This window comes from Mirounga angustirostris, unplaced genomic scaffold (assembly GCF_029215605.1).
Source record: "Mirounga angustirostris isolate CCGP_5_RB_7025 unplaced genomic scaffold, mMirAng1.0.hap1 SCAF_6, whole genome shotgun sequence".
Lineage (NCBI taxonomy): Eukaryota > Metazoa > Chordata > Mammalia > Carnivora > Phocidae > Mirounga > Mirounga angustirostris.
In genome coordinates this window covers 52711771-52732785 of record NW_026991714.1, presented here as the reverse complement: position 1 = coordinate 52732785, position 21015 = coordinate 52711771, and the positions used below count along the sequence as shown (strand labels likewise).

General features: G+C 37.2%; 1 protein-coding gene across 3 annotated transcripts in view; it reads right to left on the bottom strand.

Annotated features, from left to right (window-relative positions):
- Positions 1–21015, bottom strand: part of RC3H1 (ring finger and CCCH-type domains 1) — an 83916-nt gene that overhangs the window by 46161 nt on the left and 16740 nt on the right. For all 3 annotated transcript variants that reach the window (XM_045877425.3, XM_045877427.3, XM_045877426.3), the window contains exon 2: positions 2112–2489. In XM_045877425.3, the coding sequence (XP_045733381.1) occupies positions 2112–2342 (231 nt within the window). In that variant the 5' untranslated portion in view covers positions 2343–2489. The remainder of the gene's footprint in view (positions 1–2111; positions 2490–21015) is intronic.

The following is a 21015-nucleotide window of genomic DNA, read 5'->3' as shown; positions in this document are numbered from 1 at the left end:
GTATAAAAACACAACTAATGTGTTGATTTTGTATCCTGCAACTTTGCTTAATTCATTTATGAACTCTAACAGCTTTTTAATGGAAATCTTTAGTTAAAATAGTGGCTACTATATATTAAAATGCCCTATCCTTGTTCCTCAGAATGTTAAAAATAAAACTACTCTACGACCCAGTGATTGCACTACTAGGTATTTACCCACAGGATACAAAAATACAGATTCTAAGGGATTACATACGCCCTGATGTTTTATAGCAGCATTATCAACAATAGCCAAACCATGGAGAGAGCCCAAATGTCCATCGACCGATGAATGGATAAAGAAGATGTGGTATATATACAATGGAATATTACTCAGCCATCAAAAAGAATGAGCTCTTGCCATTTGCAATGACATGGGTGGAGCAAGAATATATTATAAGTGAAGTAAGTCAGTCAGAGAAAAACTACCATATGATCTCACTCATGTGGAATTTAAGAAAGAAAAAAGATGAACACATGGGAAGGGGGAAAAGAAAAAAGGAAAGAGGGAAACAAACCATAAGAGACTCTTAACGATAGAGAACAAACTGAGGACAGATGGAGGGAGGTGGGTGGGGGATGAGCTAGATGGGCGATGGATATTAAAGCAGGGCACTTGTTATGAGCAGTTGGTGTTGTAAACAAGTGATGAATCACTGAATTCTACTCCAGAAACAATATTGTACCATATGTTAACTAAAATTTGAAAAAATAATAAAATGTCCTATCCTCAAATACAAACATTAGTTGTTTCAGTTAAGATATAACAAGGTCTTACTCATTTTGTAGAAAGAGTTAGTTCGTCTTTAGACAATTTTATGAAAAAAGTAAGCCTTGGTTATTTGCTATTATAATAGTATATTTCTAAAATTATTACCCTTAGTAAGTCTATTTTTTAAATGTTTCCAAACTATCATAGTGGGATTTTCAAAATAAAGAGAAATGATTATGAAATGAAAAATTAAGTACAAGAAGCAAAAGGATCTATTGCACTTTCCCTTTTGACAAATATTTTGTAGTGTTGTTGGTGACATCACAAAAGAGGTTTAAAAAAAGTTTTCCTTTTGAATAAGCTATTCTCGAACTGCTCTCTTCATTTCTAACATACATAATATCAACCTTTCCTACATTTTAGCAGCCTATATCAAGACTGATCTAGAGAACATTAATGGGGCCAGATCCAAAGTTCCAGTATATTCATTCAGAAAATGATTTATGGTAAATATATGGCATTTCAGACTCACACTATGCAAATTTAGTAAAGGGTTACTTAAGTAGGGGCGCCTGGGTGGCTCAGTCGTTAAGCGTCTGCCTTCTGCTCAGGTCATGATCCCAGGGTCCTGGGATCGAGCCCAGCATCGGGCTCCCTTCTCTGTGGGAAGCCTGCTTCTCCCTCTCCCACTCTCCCTGCTTCTGTTCCCTCTCTCTCTGTGTCTCTCTCTGTCAAATAAATAAATAAAATCTTTTAAAGAAAAGGATTACTTAGGTAAATCATATCTAGCTTTCAAAAGCCTGCCTCCCTTGGCTTTGTGAAATCTTCTGAAGATACTACTAATCTCTAAATTTGAGAATACAGACATTAAATTTTAGAGTATTACCATCAGACTTGCTAGACTAACTTTTATATTGAGATACCTAGGAATATTTGCTCCTATTCTAGAAAAATGGTTCCCAATATGCTCTATAGTTCTTGTCACCATCTTCATCTTTCATTTCAGTTAGTGTCTACTAAGGAAAACTGTCTGAAGTAGCTTCACTTTTCCTATTAAGTAAAATGCAATGGTTATATGAGTAATATTTTCCTCAATATTAAGAGGTCCTTTAGGTTTCTCTAGTGATCTGAACAGCTCAGATTGTTGAGAAAGGCTGAGCACCAGACTGAATGGCTGTTCCTGCGCTATGACCGAGGAACACTCCACTACCACAATCCATCTCCCAACACACTGAAATAAAGGATTTGCACAGTACTGAATAGAATTTTATCTATTTAGATAGAACGCAATGTTGCCCAATTTTAATTCAACAAGTTTCCCTTAGGAGGAAAACACATACACTCAGAAATTAAAAACAACAGTAAGTCACCCATCTTACCTGAGCACCCACTAGCTGCAGCAGAGCTGAGTTCACAGGGAGGAGCTCAATGTCTGTGTTGATAGTGGTCTGGTCAAAGGGGCAAGCCTTGCGGTGGAGCTTATTCAGGCACATCTTGCAGACAGTATGGCCACAACCCAAACTGATGGGCTTTCGAATTGTTTCATCAAAGGTCTGAGTGCAAATCGGGCAGGAGAGGAAATCCGTCCATTGTGGAGCTTGTACAGGCATTGTTACTGGAGTTACAATTCACACACACACACACACACAAAATAATCTAAAGCAAAGATTCCACTGGAATCAAAATCTTTGAAAAAAGTTTTTTTTTTTTTTAAATATCTTCTGTAGATACAGTCAGCACATAGTGTGAAATATAACCTGGAAAACAAAAAAAAGAGAGAGAGAGAAAAATCAGTGTCTTCCTTTTCAATTAAACTGTGCATTCACACTCTACTACCTACAACCTTTGATACCACATTTATATCATTATAGTACATTGTTTTGCACTTTTATAGAATTAGAGCCATAACAAAACATCTAGTTTTATCCTCTCACTGTAGAGATGGGGAATGGACCCCAAAAAGAAAATTACTTGCTCAAGGTAACAAATGAAGTTAGTAATAAAGTTAGATCCAGTATCTAAGTCTCTGAAGTTTATTGAAGTCTATGATTATATTGAAGAATTAGCCTTTTAGGTGGTTAATAATATTATTTCTTGATTTGAACACTAGTTACATCAATCTGTTCGGCCGTGAAAATTTATCAAGCTCTACATTGATGAAATGTACACTTCTGTGCATGTTACACCTCAATAAAGAGTTTTTAAAAATTGGCCTAAGGTAAAAACTACCTTAAATATTTTATCATCAAATTGGGTATGGGTGGGGCTCCTGGGTGGCTGAGTACATTGGGCATCTGCCTTCGGCTCAGGTCATGATCTTAGAGTCCTGGGATGGAGCCCCAAGTAGGGCTCCCTGCTTGGTGGGGAGCCTGCTTCTCCCTCTCCTCCCTGCTCTTGCTCTCTCTAGCTATCTCTCTCAAATAAATAAATAAAACATAAAAAAAAAATGGGTACAGGTAATGAGATAACAAAGAGTCTGTGGGCTTTTTTAAAGTTTGTTTTTAAGGGTCTTAGATATTGTTAAGAATTTTATTTACAGGTAGTTATCTTTAAGCCCCTGGTATGGCCTATATTTATGGCTATTGTGTGTTGTATTAGAACAACTGCATAGTTAAAATTATTTACTTCAAAAGATTTTTTAAATTCTCAAATTTATGAATGATAGAACAATTATAATTCAAACTAAAATCAAATTTCATTGTCTACCCTCTGTTTTTGGCAGAGGATAATAGCCAAATCATAAAACTCATCACCTGTGTCTAATAGAAATTCTTTTTATATATAGAATTCAACCTAAAACTTCCAGCACATATCTTAAATAATACCTACTACACTTACTCTAACTGTTAGGTTCTAAAAATGAGAACTGATGCACAGAACAATAAAGTAACAGTATTACAAGGTTCTTCAAGATTTGATTATGCTCGAGAGACTGCTTAAAGATGAAAAAAATTATTTAAGCTGTAATTAACTATGGAAGTAAATCATCTATATATCTTATTCTTTGAGCATTATATTTAATTCTTGTTTTCCTGAAATAACTCAACCTTATATGCAAGCCCATTATTGATGAGAGAGCAATTTCCATTAGATATGCTAACAATGTATCTACTCATTCAACAAATATTTACTAAGCACTACTATGTGCCAGACTGAATTGGGAAAACAGTGAAACAGCACAGTCATAATATCTGCCTTCTGAGTAATCTTAGTTTTGTTTAGGTTTTTGCAAAGTGTGCTGTAAGATAAATGGATTTTACCAAGTTAATTTTATGTTCAGGATGTTAAAATTAAAGTTATCTGCATGTGTGTTAAAACGGCCCCTGCAATAACAAGAATGAGTAAATAAATTGCTCACATCTTGATTTCTATAATGTTTTAAAGATAAATACTTCTAATAAAACAGATTTAATCAAATAGATTATGAGTAGCTCCAAGTATTTATATTAAATTATTACTACTTAATAAATTGAAACTCTCATCTGGAATGGTTAAAAAAAGAGAATACAGTATCTAACTACTCTATTCAACTGCAGACTCAAATGGTACATTTGTATATGGGGTTAGAGAATGTTCCAAAATAGAGAAAAAAAGAGGTAAATTTTTAGAAGACATAATACTCAGAAAAAAAGAAGTAGGTTATTAGTCATAAACTGCTTGCTGAACCTGATTAAATCAATGAAATATCACCCACATGAACTTTTCTATAGATTAGCACGGCAATTTATATTAATGCCTGCGAAGAATCCGATCTTGATCTCTGCAAAGTAGAGTTTAATGGTTCCTTCCTTTTTATTAGTACGGCCTTGTAGACAACTTAAAATTTGTTAATCATAAGTAAAGATAAAACACAGCACTTTATTCTCTCAAACACTAAACTATACAAACCCCAAAGGGCACAAAACATAAATATTTTATTGTACATTGTTACAATTTTTACTATTTACACAGCTATGTGCCACATACAATGCTAAATGCCTTACACAGAGCACTTATAAAAGGTAGATAATTACTGTTATCCCATTTTACAGATTTGAGAAATGGAGGTTTAGAGAGGCTGAGTAAGATAAAAAGAAATAGAGCTAAGATATTAAACTCAGATATTCTGGCACAAAACCCAAACTCTTAACCATAGCACCATTCACAAATTAAAGGTTAAATATAAAGAAGGAAGAACTACTTGTGACTTCATCCAAAAACCAATGACACAAAGCTGCCCTAATAGCTACTGACCTCACAGCAATTCTGCTAAACTTATTGCCAAATCTAATGGTCAGGTCATTGTTCTAATCTCATTTGTCTTCTCAATAAGGTATGAAATAGCTGACTACTAACTTCCTGCTTCTTGAAAGTGTCAATGAAACACACTTCCCTCATCCTTTCCAACTTGCTGTGTTTTTGATCTCTTAAACTCCTAAACGTTGGAATCATCAGATCTCTATTTAGAGTTTCCTTTTCTCATCATTCTTCAGCTAAAATCCTGAAACAGCTTTCTATTAGATTTAAAGTAAAATCTGGATTACTTATTCTGGTTTATGAAACCCTAAATGATATGACCTATAATTCTACTTCAACTTCATTTTCTAACACTCATCCCCACCACCCCAGGACTGTCTAGCTACTCAAGTGAAGCTTGTTCCCACCTTATTATGTAGTATGAGCTATTCTTTCTCATCTTTGAATTGGAAGCCACTCTTTATCACTTAGATGCCACCAAAAATGTCAAGCCCTCCCTGACCACTTAAAACTCTAAATCACTCTCTAGTCCATCACTATATTTAAATTCTCCATAAAACATTTCCATCATCTATTAAGTAGCATTTTCTTTCTTATATTTTTATCTGCATACTTAATATCTATCTTCTATAAGAATATATATTCTACAAGACCTGAGACCTAATGTGTCTTGTTCACTATGAAAGCTATAGCTCCTCACTACAATTTAGGCACACTAAAAATTTTGTATATAATTTCAGAGAGTTCACAGACCTGTGGAAATCTATTCAGAAATCTCTAAGGTACTTAAAAACTCTAAATTAAGAAATTCTAATCTATATTATTCCTTAATGAGTCTTAAAAAAATACAAGTAGGGGCGCCTGGGTGGCTCAGTCGTTAAGTGTCTGCCTTCGGCTCAGGTCATGATCCCAGGGTACTGGAATCGAGCCCTACATCGGGCTCCCCGCTCTGCGGGAAGCCTGCTTCTCCCACTCCCCCTGCTTGTGTCCCCTCTCTCGCTGTGTCTCTATCAAATAAATAAATAAAATCTTAAAAAAAAAATTACAAGTAAATATTTGAGATTTATTACATGTCAGACACTGCAATATGGAAACAAGTAGAAAATACAGTCACCATCAGTTTTACAGACTTGAAAACTCATGGCTCTCCTACATGATCTCAGATCTGTGCTGCCATAACAAATTTTCCAAATTATTCTGTTTTAACAAGAATTGTTTAAAATACAATCATAAAATTTTACTGGTAAAAGATACCTTAGAGATCATCTGCTTCTAGCCTAATTTTTCAAGATGAGATGCCTAACATTTATTTCTGCCCTATCAAAAGCAAGTATTACTAAGCTTTTTCAAACACCTCTTTTCATTTAATCTTTAAAACTCAAAGAACGGGATGCTGGGTGGCTCAGGTCATGATCCCGGGGTCCTGGGATCAAGTCCTACATAGGGCTCCTTGCTCAGTGAGGAGCCTGCTTCTCCCTCTACCTGCCACTCCCCATGCTTGTGCTCTCTCTCCCTGACAAATAAATAAAATCTTTAAAAATAGATAAATAAAACCCAAAGAACTGGAATCACTTTCCTTCTTTTTGCAGAGAAATAAAATAACATTCAGAGAACTCTATGCAAGGTCACACAGATAGTAACTGGCAAAGTCAGGAAGACACAGCCACCTCAGGTCAGTACTTGACACTGAAGCCTATGTGCACTTTCCACTGCACCAATTTGACATGGAGAAGACCAAAAGGCAAGACAAGTAAAATAGTTACAAAGTCATGCAGCTTGATAATGGCAGAGCTAGGATTAGAAACCAAGTTTCCTGATTCCTAGTTCTAGTGTCCCCTGCACCCCCACCAGAATGCCTTGCATATAAACCTATCCCCAAACACCTGATTTTTAAAATATCCTTGCATACTAAAACCACAGTTAACAATATTTGGCTTGGAGGGTGCCTGGGTGGCTCAGTTGGTTAAGCGACTGCCTTCGGCTCAGGTCATGATCCTGGAGTCCCGGGATCGAGTCCCGCATCAGGCTCCCTGCTCGGCAGGGAATCTGCTTCTCCCTCTCCCACTCCCAGTTTGTGTTCCCTCTCTCGCTGTGTCTTTCTCTGTCAAATAAATAAATAAAAATCTAAAAAAAAAAACAAAAAACAAAACAATATTTGGCTTGGATCAAAGATTCCATTAATCTTGGAAATAATATGTAAAATTGTTTATATACACATGCTCATTCTTCTGGGAATAAGGCCCTGACTTTTATCAGATTCTCAAAGGTTTTATTTGGGGAGGAAGAGAGGGGGAAGATAAATATCACTGACTCAGACATATTGAAATAAAGTAACTGGTGAAAACATAAGAATATAAAAAAATTAGAATGGGGCGCCTGGGTGGCTCAGTCTTTAAGCGTCTGCCTTCGGCTCAGGTCATGATCCCAGGGTCCTGGGATTGAGCCCCGCATTGGGCTCCCTGCTCGGTGGGAAGCCTGCTTCTCCCTCTCCCACTCCCTCTCTTGCTGTCTCTCTCTCTCTCTGTCAAATAAATAAATAAAATCTTAAATAAATAAAATTTATGACATTTATATATATATATATCCTTTGTATTTGCACAATCTCAACAGACTCTTATAAATTTTTTAAAAGTGATGTTCGTGTGCATTTTTTTTACATGGTTACACTGAAGTGTCTCCCTCTCACCCCTATCTCCCATCTCTCTAGTCCTCATTTCCACCCCACCTCCACAGATAAACCACTGTTATTATTCTCTTTTCAGTTTCTTTATTCATCTAGGTCAAATATATATTATTTATTGGAAAGAAAAAGCATTTTATTTATTTATTTATTTTAAAGATTTTATTTATTTGACAGAGAGAGACACAGTGAGAGAGGGAACACAAGCAGAGGGAGTGGGAGAGGGAGAAGCAGGCCTCCCGCAGAGCAGGGAGCCCGATGCAGGGTTCAATCCCAGGACCCTGGGATCACGACCTGAGCCGAAGGCAGACGCTTAACGACTGAGCCACCCAGGCACCCCCTAGAAAAAGCATTTTAAATGATGTTATTTACAACTCTTCCATCTCTTTCTTCATTAAACCAGTTTTTCTTAGAAATTATACCTAGAGGGGTGCCTGGGTAGCTCAGTCAGTTAAGCGTCTGCCTTTGGCTCAGGTCATGACCTCAGGGTCTTAGGACTGAGTCCTGCATGGGGCTCTCTGCTCATCGAGGAGTCTGCTTCTCCCTCTCCCTCTGCCCCTCCCCCCCGCTCGTGTGTGCATGCTCTCTCTCTCACATAAAATCTAAAAAAAAAAAAAAAAAATTATACCTAGAAACCTTTCCCCATTCCCAGTAAAAATTAAACAGTCCGTTACTTGCAAAAAAATGTTTTATTGGTCTTTACTACGTGCCCAGCACTGGGGGATAAAAAATAGTGAACAAGCAAGTCATTCCAAGTCTGCATAGACCTTACATTGTTTTCCTTCATTACCTATATAATGTATAATAACACAAACTAAATACATGACTCCAAGGCATGGTAAATGATATTAGGTAAAGGTAAGAGACAGGGAAATATAAATACATATAACAGAGATAATCTAAAGAAATTGGGGTGAGGTTGTATGGGGCACTGCTTTCCTGAGGAAGTGATATTTATGATAATACTTTAAAGATGAAGAGTAAATAAAAGTTATGGGAAGAACAATGCATAATATGCATGCAAAGATTCTAGGTAAGGAAAAGCATAACCACAGGCGCTGAGACTAGAGAGAATATAGTACCAATGGGGAGCTAGAAAAAAAAACAAGAGGGAAATGAAAAACAAAAACAAAAAGCAAAGAACAGAGCAAGAGAAATAGCGATGAGATTAGATGAAAGAATCAGCAAGGGCCAAATAACACAGGATCTTTTATCTCCTATTATTGTACTTAGTCATAATGCGAAGAGTGACACACAAGGGCACTAAAAGAGGCAGGAAGGATCTCACTTCATCGTGTTTAATACTCCCCAATCCGCATACTATTCTCACGAATCATCATTCACTGAGATCTCCTTCAAGGCCCAAATTTGAAGGAGAACCTAACAACACTATGTGATTTCTCTCTTTCACTACTGGGCACTGAAGCACCTAAATGCTGTTACACCAGCACCATGCCTACTTTAAGAAAACCTGATATGTAAAAATTCTAATACAGAGAAGAAATAAGTTACAGGGACTATTCATATTACAGAAAGATAATCTACTTTACCAAGGTATTCATAACAGAATTCTTTTAAAAGAAAGGCTAGCAATGTCCACAATAGCCAAACTGTGGAAAGAGCCAAGATGTCCATCGACAGATGAATGGATAAAGAAAATGTGGAATATATATACAATGGAATATTATGCAGCCATCAAAAGGAATGAAATCTTGCCATTTGCAACGACGTGGATGGAACTGCAGGGTATTATGCAGAGTGAAATACGTCAATCAGAGAAAGACGTATCATATGACCTCACTGATATGAGGAATTCTTAATCTCAAGAAACAAACTGAGGGTTGCTAGAATGGTGGGGGGTGGGAGGGATGGGGTGGCTGGGTGACAGACATTAGGGAGGGTATGTGCTATGGTGAGCGCTGTGAATTGTGTAAGACTGTTTTCTCAAAGGCAGACGTTTACATCATCTTCAACCACAAAACGTATCTAAACCACACAGGACACAGGACATATGGCTTAGTGACTATAATAAATATTCTTTCAGGCAAGAGTAAACATATGAAATAAAATTACTAAAACACCAAATATCAACATCCAAATGCTTTAAGCTTCTTCAGAGCAAGGTTCTGTCAAGAAAAAAATAAAAATCCTAAATAATTCTACTAATCAAAGCACATGTGCTCAAGGCCTCCAGATAAATCATTATAGATGAGGGGTCTGCCCAAATCTAGCTCAATAGGAGTAATTCTACCGGAACCTTTCTAATCAGAAAAGCATGAATGATGGTCCTCTTTATTTCTAACAAAACCCAAACGAGGGGCTGCTGCTCAGTGATGAGAGCAATGGTTAACTTTCCTATCAGTTAAAACAAGGCCTACTCCCCTACATAAATGGCAATTATTGATTTTACTGATACTAAGTGATAATACAGAACACACATGACAGTTAAGTAGCAATCAGTTCACCTTGAAGAAGGCCCAAATTTTAAAATATCATATAACTTCCCCAATAATACACCTATTTTTACACCAGGAATAGCACTCATAGCTACTACAGACAAAAAATTATGACACGATACATAAAAGACCTTGGCTTTCTGAAAATAAAGCATGGATCAGGCATTATGCTAGTTGTTTTCAGATGCTTTTCTTTTTAAATGTGTACCATAAATGTAAACGACAAAGTGAGCTCCCGCCAGTCAGCAGTACTTGTTAAGTACCAGTGCTCTGTATACAGGAGCTAATTACACGCATGTTCACAGCAAAGCTGTGATGCAGTTACTATCTTCACTTTAATGATAAAGAAACCAAAGTACAAAGAAGGACCCCAAAACACAAAATTCGTAAGTGGCAGGACTATGATTCAAACTTGGCCAGCCTAATTCCCAAGCTGGTACTTTTAAATACTGTAATTTTTGTGCCATCTTACAGATGAGCGTTAATAGTCATTAAGCCAGGGGAACTTTTAAGGGTGATGGAAATGTTCTAGAATTGGATTGTGGTGATAACTGCACAATTGTGCAAAATTCATTGAATTATACACTTATTATAAGTAAATTTTATAGTGTGTAAATTATACTTCAATAAAGCTATTAAAATCATCATCAAAGGCTTTTAAATAAAGTCTTGGTTTTCAAATTATAATTTAAAAATACAAAGACATCTTCAGATCTGTTCTATGAATGCAGCAGTAGCCCTATTAATAGCTAAATTATATTGCTTTGAAGATGTTATTTGAATATATTTAAAAATGACATTAAAAAATTGTTAAAGGTGTATTACCATCTCCTCTACACAGGTTCATTTTATCTGCTTCTGATTTAGAGGGAGAAACACAGAAATAAAATTCATCAAGTATCTAGTCTGGGCCAGTCACTCCTCTGAGGCATTTTTATGCCCATTTTATAGATAACGCTTAACCTTCAACAGCATTAAATAATTTGCCTAAAGCTAATTGTGAGCTAAGACCACAACTCAGCTCTTAAGTGAATCTGAAATGTAAGTTGCCTTGAGAAAGATATATTAAATAAAACTTTATTGTCTGTAAGAAGAAAATCTTGGGTCTCCTCTCACTCTGCCCTATGAGATAAGTTTAACTCTTTATTCTTGGTGTTAACTTTAATTTGCCATTTCTCTGGAACATTTCCATAGCAATATGCAGGGCAACTTCAGAGAACATTTTTAACCAACTTGAAAAACGAAGCTAAAAGCAGGAAATCAAAACAAAAAGAAGAAAAATCAATGAGAGTTTATTATAACACTTCTCAGTGTTCTAATTCTCAGCAGAGTTATCAGTTAATTTACAGATGAAATACTAGTCTGAGATTTTTGAGGAGGCTCAAGGTTTTTCCAGCAATAATACCCTGGGAAGAAAGACACTATTTTGATTGTAAAAAAATCTCTCTTCCCAAAATATATTAATTTGTAACCCTATATTGTACACAACATTCTAGATCTAACTAATGTAATATACTAAAGGTTAGTACAAATGGACGAATACTTGGGACAGGTATAAAGAGAATGGCTTCTGATTTAGAGAGGGGAAAGCCTGAAAGATGGAACTGGACAAACAAGGGTTGAGAAAGCTGCAAAGGGTTCATTTAGCTGGCTTACTTTCCCAGTGTTCAGAACAACAAAAGGAAACATTTCTATCTGCAACTTAATGCCAAATTTTGAAGAAACAGTAAGGAAAGATAAAACCATTCATGGGGAAGCTGTGTGACCTGAAGTTGAAACAGTACTCTATAAAGTGAATGATAACTTCTAAGTTTGTGTACACAGTTTAAAGCTCCAGGTTTCTATTCTACACAAAGTTACGCACTGTGTGTAAATGTGCTACGCATTGTGTGTAACTGTGCTACACTGAAGAGGACATCACCAGTTATTAAGAGGTGGCAGAAAAGCATCATCTTGAAAGTACCTGTGAGGTAGTAAGCAGGGAAAACATACCCATTATAGCAAAACAGCCAAAGGTTATTTTATTTTTTTCAGCTTTTGCATTAATATTCTGCAGAATACTACATATACTATATTCTCAAGTATGTCATCACCATTTAGTGGTATTCCAAACATCGACAACACAACAAGAACTAATCAAAATCAGGAATATTTTGGAATACACTAGGCATTTTAACTGATCTGTTCTCTTGTTAATTGCTTTCAAATTAAATGCAAATTTCTGATACTGGTTGTTTTCTTTGTGAAAATTGATGTCTCCTTAATTTGGCCTCTTTTCTAAATCACAAAGGTAACTCAGTCCCAGCACAAAAAGATCCACGAATAATTTTTGGTGCCTAGGCCAGATATTTTAACCATACTTCAAATAGTTTTTCAGATCACGTTTAGAAATCTCTCCTCCTACTACAGTAATGGCTCCTTTTGAGAACAGGAAGTTTGTTCCTCCGGTCTGCACAAGTTATTTTGAGATACAATGACAAATCTGATTGGTAAGTACTTGGTAATCTTGGATGTAGGGGTAAATGCTCACAAAGAAAAGAAAATCTAACTTGTACTGCATAAACTCATATTTAATTACAATGAAATTGAGACATTTTGAGGGGCAGCACTAATAATCCGTTTCTTCAACTTATCCCTCTTTACTAGTTCTTTCCCACCCGCATGCTCGAATCCTTGTTCAGAAGAGCTTAAAATAACCCACATTTCTATCTCCAACCTGTCTCCAACCTTTAAATAAAAAAATAAAAAAAAAAAGCTGGGGCAGTTGACTGGCTCAGTCGGTGGAGCCTGCGACTCTTGATCTCAGGGTCATGAGTTCAAGCCCCACATTGGACAGAGTTTACTTTAAAAAAAAAAAAAATGGTAATTTAATCCCTGTCCTTATTTTCTTCCTAGGCTCTATTCTTACTCCCTCACCTTTCTGTTTTAAAGCTACCTACCACTCTATCCCAATTGCTATGTTGAAACAACTCTTAACAAAAACATCAACAACCTTCTTTTGAAATTCAACAGTTATGTCCCATTCATTATCTTCTTTTTATATAGCATTTAATAAGTTGACCAGTTATTCCTGCAAATGCTGCCCCCTTTTGGTTTCTATAATGGCATACTGTCCAGGTACTCCACTAATGGCAAGCCACTCCTTGTGTGTCTCTCTTGAGGACTTCTCCCTCTCTGCCCATCTCTGGAATATATGTGGTTTTTCAGAATTCCTTCCTCAATTCTCTCCTCTACAAAATTTCCCTGAGAGATTTCATCTATTTTTCAGCTTTCAAATACCAACTACATGCTGAAGATTTCCAAATCTATGTCTCAGTTCAAACTTCTCTTCTGAATGCCAGCCAGGGCCATATAACCAGGTGGCTACCAGTCATCCATGTCCAACTAGTGTCTCAAATCATCTCAACCTTACCAAAAACCTTTTGTTCCCTATGTCAATGATCAAGTCACTTACCCACTGACAAAAGCATGGGGAATCATCACTGACTCTTCCCTTTTTCCTCAAACCCTTCCCCCTCAACTAATCAGCCACCATGTCCTATCATTTTATTTTTTAATGTTTGAAACCTTCCCATCCATTCCCAATACCTAAATTTAGATTACCAACATCTCTTACCTCGATTACTAGATTTTTTTAAAAGATTTTATTTATTCATTTGACAGAGAGAGACAGAGCGAGAGAGGGAACACAAGCAGGGGGAGAGGGTGAGGGAGAAGCAGGCTTCCCCTGAGCAGGGAGCCCAATGTGGGGCTTGATCCCAGGACCCCGGGATCATGACCCAAGCCGAAGGCAGATGCTTAGTGAATGAGCCACCCAGGCGCCCCTAGATTACTAGATTTTTTTTAACTATGGTATCACTGTTAACAGCATCCTCAGTAGAGCAAAGCTAGGGTATGATTAGACTCTAAGTTCCTTAAAATCAGAGAACATCTTGGGTTTTGTCTTTTTCTCTCTCTTGCCGTTTTCTCTATGGTTTTAATACAGAAAAAGCCAGCCAATATACATTAGCAAACCTATCAAGCTGGAGTATTTATTTTCCCCAATATTAAGTCACTGAGCTCCTGGAAAGCTAGCTGCTAGGGAAGAAACCTAGGCCCTTACCATCCAGAGTAGCATGCACAGATCACCAAGGATTTGTAAGACTTGAATAACAACACTATGAACCAACTAGACCTTAAAGACATCCAGAGAATATCTAACAGCAGAATTCTTTTCAAGTACATATGGAACATTCTCTAAGACCCACCACATGCTAGACCATAAAACAAGTGACAATACATTTAAGAGGACTGAAATCACAAAAGCTATATTCTCTGAACACAAAGGAATGAAATTACAAACCACTAACAGAAAGAAATCTGGGGAACTCACAAACAGGAAAATTAACATACTCCTTTTTTTTTTTTTAAGATTGTATTTATTTATGAGAGAGTGAGAGAGTGAGAGAGAGCATGAGCAGGGGGAGGCGTAGAGGGAGCTGGAGAAGGAGACTCCCCACTGAGCAGGGAGACAGACGTAGGGCTTGATCCCAGGACTCCGTATCATGACCTGAGCTGAAGGCAGACGCTTAACCAACTGAACCACCCAGGTGCTCCTAAATAACATACTCCTAAATAACCAGTAAGTCAAAGAAGAAATCAAAAGGGAAATTAGAAAATATTTTGAGATGAATGAAAATGAAGACATATCATACAAAAACTTATAAGACACAACTAAAGCAAGGTTTAGAGAGAAGTTTACTTCTTTAAATGCCTATATTAAAAAAGAAGAGGGAGGGGTGCCTGGGTGGTTCAGTCTGTTAAGTGTCTGCCTTCAGCTAAGGTCATGATCCTAGGGTCCTGGGATTGAGTCCCTAGTCTGGCTGCCCACTCAGTGGGGAGTCTGCTTCTCCCTCTCCCTCTGCCCCCACCCCCGCTCATGCTCTCTCTCTCAAATAAATAAAATCTTTAAAAAAAAAAATAAATAAAATATAAAGAAGAGGGATTGGGTGAGGGATGGGTGAAATATGTGAAAGGGTCTACACTTATCATGATGAGCACTAAGTAATGTATAGAATTGTTGAATCACTATATTGTATGCCTGAAACTAATACAACACTGTTAGTTATACTGGAATTAAATTTTAAAAAATGAATAAGGAGGGCGCCTGGGTGGCTCAGTTGGTTAAGCGACTGCCTTCAGCTCAGGTCATGATCCTGGAGTCCTGGGATCGAGTCCCGCATCGGGCTCCCTGCTCAGCAGGGGGTCTGCTTCTCCCTCTGATCCCCTTCCCTCTCGTGCTCTCTGTCTCTCATTCTCTCTCTCTCAAATAAATAAATAAAATCTTTAAAAAAAAAATGAAGGGCGCCTGGGTGGCTCAGTCGTTAAGCGTCTGCCTTCGGCTCAGGTCATGATCCTGGGGTCCCAGGATCGAGTCCCACATTGGGCTCCCTGCTCGGCAGGAAGCCTGCTTCTCCCTCTCCCACTCGCCCTGCTTGTGTTCCTGCTCTCGCTATCTCTCTCTGTCAAATAAATAAAAAATCTTTAAAAAAAAAAAAAATAAATAAATAAAATGAATAAGGAAAAAAATAAATAAATAAAAAATAAACCAGAGAAAAATAAAAATTAGAAAATTTAAAGTAAGAAAAATCCGAAATCAATAATCTTACTTTCCACCTTAAGACACTGGGGGGGAAAAGATATCTAACATCAGCAACATAATGACAAATTCTCTGTGGCCAAAATGTAAACTCTGAATTTACACTGGTAGCAAGTGATGCCAATTTTAGACAATTACTCTCCTAAACACTACAAAGTAGAAACTTATAAGCCAGACATTAAAAGCTTAAATTTTAAAAAATAAAAATAAATAAATTTTCAAAAAGCTTGAAAATTCAAGTATTCTTATACCCTGAACTGTTTAATATTAATTAGTTTAAGAGGTATAAATGCAATCTTAAAAAATCTTGGTAGTTCCTTTTCCCAATGAACACACACACACATTTCCATTTTGGAAAAAGGAGAGAAGATAACCTCAAGGTTTATAAACTCAAATATAAAATCCAGGTTTTTGTTTCATTATTTTAGGTAAACAACTTATAACATGACCAAACGAGCCTTAATATATCAAAGCGGGCAAACAGAAACACCCTCAACTTTATCTTTCAAAGGGCTTCTGGAATACCACTTATTAGCAAGCTATGCTGGCATTCCTATCTTTGAAGGAGATTTCCATAGGTTCAATATAAGCAAATGAAGACTTAAACGGAATGCTAAGTTTTAAAATAGCAGCAGCACTTACTATGGGTTAAAATATTCTAAAAACTTAAAAAAGTACATTATTTTTAATTATCATAATAACTTTGCAAAATATTATTAGACCCTTGAGAAAATCAGGGTTAAACCATATTCTCAAGGTTCACAGCCAATAAGGGCGAGTAGAGTTTAGATTCCAACCCTGGTGTGTCTAACTTTACTATTGTTGACTGTCTCCTTAGGTTTTTAAAATCATTTGTTGTGCTAGTCTGCAAAGATGGGCATAATTCCTCCCTTTGTAATTTGACTTTGCTGCTCTTTCTATTAAGAGAGGGGGTCTATTTTCCCACCTCTTGAATCTGGATAGCCTTGACTTACTTTGAGTAGTAGGATGCAGCAGAAGTGATGTTGGAGGAGTTTCAGAGCTTAGGTCTCAAGTGACCTTGCGGCTTCTACTCTCACTCTTGGAACATGGTGCCACTATGTGAAGAAGCTTGAACTGTCCCCAAGGGTGAGACCAAAAGAACAGAGAAAAACTGTCCAAGCTCAGGCCCCTAGAACAATCAGCCCCAATCTGAGCTGCCAGATGACTGAAGCTGCATGACTGGCCCCAATGGAGACTAGCAACAGAACCACACAGCTAAATCCTGCCCCAAATGTGACTCAAAGTGTAACCAAATAAAATAGTTATTGTTTTGAGCCACTAAACTTTGGGGTGGTTTGTTACTCCATGATAGATAATTGTTTATATAATTAAGACATAACAACCAACATTACAACATTTAAAATTTCATCATAGCCTTCTGAGAATACAGTAATACTGAATGTAATATTGACACTGGTTATCTCAATTGAATTACAACCCTTTAAAAGAGTGAGTCTATCTATCCTCTTTTTTTAAGGCCCTAAAAATTACTAATATATTGAAATACCTTCATAAACACAACATGCCTAAGTTTAGCTTCTTAATCCTACAGCATAAATTAACAGTAACTAAGGGGAAAAGTATTTAAGTATACCAACGGTAACATTTTCAAAGTACAGCATGGAAAACAAATCCTCTAGACAAAACATGTACCACTTAGGTTCAATTTAAATCCATCTAAAACTTTTTACTACATTCCAACTTAATACATTTGTCATCCATGCTAACAGTCCTTCATGCTAATGTGCCAGAGAAGCATTATTAACTCTTAATACTGATAGATTCATATGCTCCCAAGTTAGATGTTGTTAGTCTTTACTGGTTATAACCTGAAGACAACTTTCCTTAACAACATTACCTTAGTGATCTTCAGCAGGTTATACTTGTTTTTACCTACCCAAACTATCTTTATATACCCTCAAAATCTATTCCCTCCCCATCCCCAAACTGTGGGATTTGAGTGCCAAGCACTTACAGATTATCTCATGTAATCTTCCAACAGCCTTCTGAGATAGCTATCACCTCTACTTTACTGATGAAGGAAGGAAAGAAAACTGAAAGTTACTCAGCTAATTTAGTGGTCTAGTCATAATTTGAACCCACGTTTGTCCAACTCCAAAGCCTGTACTTTTTCGACTGTAATACAATGTCTTCCAACTTTCATCACCTGTAATTTTTATTGCATTTATTAATAATTATTTTATTAGTTAGCCAAAAATAAAAATCTAAATTAAATAGTGCCTGTTTTAGGTTTAACCTGAGCATGATTAGTTTTAAATTAAGTAGATTTAGTACAGGAACCCTGGAACTGTTTAAGCCTAATTTGTTTTTTTAGAAAACTACTATATTTCTTTTTTTTTTTTTTTAAGATTTTATTTATTTATTTGACAGAGAGAGACAGCGAGAGCAGGAACACAAGCAGGGGGAGTGGGAGAGGGAGAAGCAGGCTTCCCGCTGAGCAGGGAGCTCGATGTGGGACTCGATCCCAGGACCCTGGCATCATGACCTGAGCCGAAGGCAGTCGCTTAACCAACTGAGCCACCCAGGCGCCCAAAAAACTACTATATTTCTTTTGAGGAGAATCACAAGGAACATTTTATTAGAACATTTCACAGAAATAATCAGAGGACTAAAACAGAATGTGAATCTTAATTGTATATATATTTTAAGATACTTAAGACATACTTAAGGCATACATACAGAAAGGCATACAGATCAAGAATGTTCGAGTCAATTAATTATTACAAAGTAAGCATACTTGTACAGTTGACCTGTATATTGACCCTTGAACAACACCAGGTTTGACTGCATGAGTCCACTTATATGTAGATTCTTTTAAAGAGTTAACAGCAAAAGCCACAAGGCATTTACTTACAACTGCCTACCCCAGTCTCCACAGAACAAATCAAAAAGTGACTGACACAGAGGTTGTGCCTGTTGCCCTGAGAACCCAGGGAGACCTGCAGAGGTAGTCAGCAGCACCCTGGGATGGGGCAGAGCTTCAAGTCACCCCCAGGGTGAAAGGGTTGTGTAGGTGGGGTGGTTGGGTCAAGCACCAGGGGCTGAGCTGAAGGAGGAACACAGCCAGTGCCCTCAACTTCCAACCCTCCAGGCACACCCCTACCCTCCCGCAACCTCTGCCCAACAGCACCCAGGCCCCAGCGTCCCTGGGAGGCCCGCTACACTTACATGTGGCCACAGCTGCCAATGGCACAGGTCAGTGCTACACTGCAAGGCAGATGGGACAGCTGTACTGCGCCTCCAGGCCTCTGCCACAGCCAGCAAGTCACCCAGCAGCTGTCCCTGCTAAGCCAAGGCAACCAGGCTGCAGAAAATTACCATCCCAGGACCAGGCCTGCCCCTGGTACTACCCATCCTGGTCTGCCTACAGGTGGGCTTTTTTCAGTAATATAGGTACCGTACTATAAATGTATTTTACCTTCCTTTTCTCAATAACATTTTCTTTTCTCTAGGGTTACTTTAAGAATACAGTATATAATGCACACAACATACAAAATACACATTAATCAACTTTATGTTATTGGTAAGACTTGTGGTCAACAGTAGGCTCTCAGTAGTTAAGTTCTGAAGAGTTAAAAGTTATCAGCAAATTTTTGACTACATGGGGGTTGGCATCCCTAACCCCCATATTATTTGAGGGTCAACTGTATACCCAAGATATACAACACTACTGGCACCCCAGAAAGTCCCCTCACCATCCCTCCCAATTACTCATTATTCCTTTATTCTTCCTCAAAGGTCACTACTATCCTAACTTCTGATACCATAGATTGGTTTTGCCTGTTTAAAAACTCTATACAGTGGATTCATCAGTATATATATTCTTTTGTATTTTGGCTTCTTTCCTTCAACATTATACTTGTTAGATTTTTTTTTTCTACTTTTTTTTTTTTTAAGATTTTTATTTATTTATTTGACAGAGAGAGAAAGTACAAGCAGGGGGAGCAGCAGGGAGAGGGAGAAGCAGGCTCCCGCTGAGCAGGTAGCCGAACGTGGAGCTCGATCCCAGGACCCCAGGCTCATGACCTGAGCCGAAGGCAGACACTTAACCGACTGAACCACCCAGGCGCCCCTCTACATTCGTATTTTTAAACTGTTACAAAACACTCCAGTTAAACTGCTCAGTTAGAAAACTACCCTTCATAAAGTCATTTTTGAAGGAGTGATGACATTTGGATTTTGATTATCAGCAGATTTCTGGTAAACTGGAAGGGACAAAAACAGGTGTCAGTTAACAAAACTTGAGAACAAAGAGTCCCCCCTACTCCAGAAAACAAAGCAGCATATCGGTCACACTAATAACCCCCACTTCTTTCCTTTTACTTGCTTCTCCCTTTTTTCCAGGAAGCCTGTGCCTTGGACTTCCTTGGTGGCTACCACAGGGCTGTGACTGATTCTAGAACTGGGCAACAATGAGAAAACAGGAAGATGTATTCAGAATAGGTAAGCTGCATATGCAACACACTTGGGATGCAACAGCTGGGTGATACTTGAGTGTATATTCTGACCTAAGGAATTTTTGCATTAGAGACATAATCTAACATTTGGAACAATAATAAAGTAATAATATTAGTAATAAAATGTAATAAAATGTATTGTCCCCATAATCTACTAGCTGAGGCTTAAGAGCATTGTCATTACTTTCTGTTTATTTTTATGGACTATATCTGAAAGAATTTAAACTATTTCCAGAAAACAAAATTACAATGATTTTCAACTGCACATGCTTGAAAAATAATGCAACAAAATAAGACGTATGGATTCATTTTCCAAATTAGAGTTATTTCTAGACTGCTATCTGGGGCAAAAATTTCATTTTGAGGAGTTTAAAAAAAAAAAAATGGACAAACTGCTACATGACTCCAAACATGGAAACTTACAGCTACAATGTCTTTTATTTATATATATAAAGTGATTCAGAACAGGTAAATTATGAAAGAAAATACTTTGCTGATTCTCAAGTAGTAGCTACTTTTAGAGAATCTACTGATTTTTTGCTACTGTATCAGAATTAAACACAAAATACTTCCTTCAAAATACATAATGATGACCTTTTGGGGATTAAATTCATACTGAGGTTTGTGTAATATGTTTATGTGTGTTGCAGACAGCAAGGGATAAAAGGTTTCGGAAAGTCTAACTGCTGTGGGTTGCACAATAAACAGATTACTACTAACATTACACTTTTTGGTAAAAATAGGAGGGAGCTCTGCTTTCTTATCTTAAAGAAT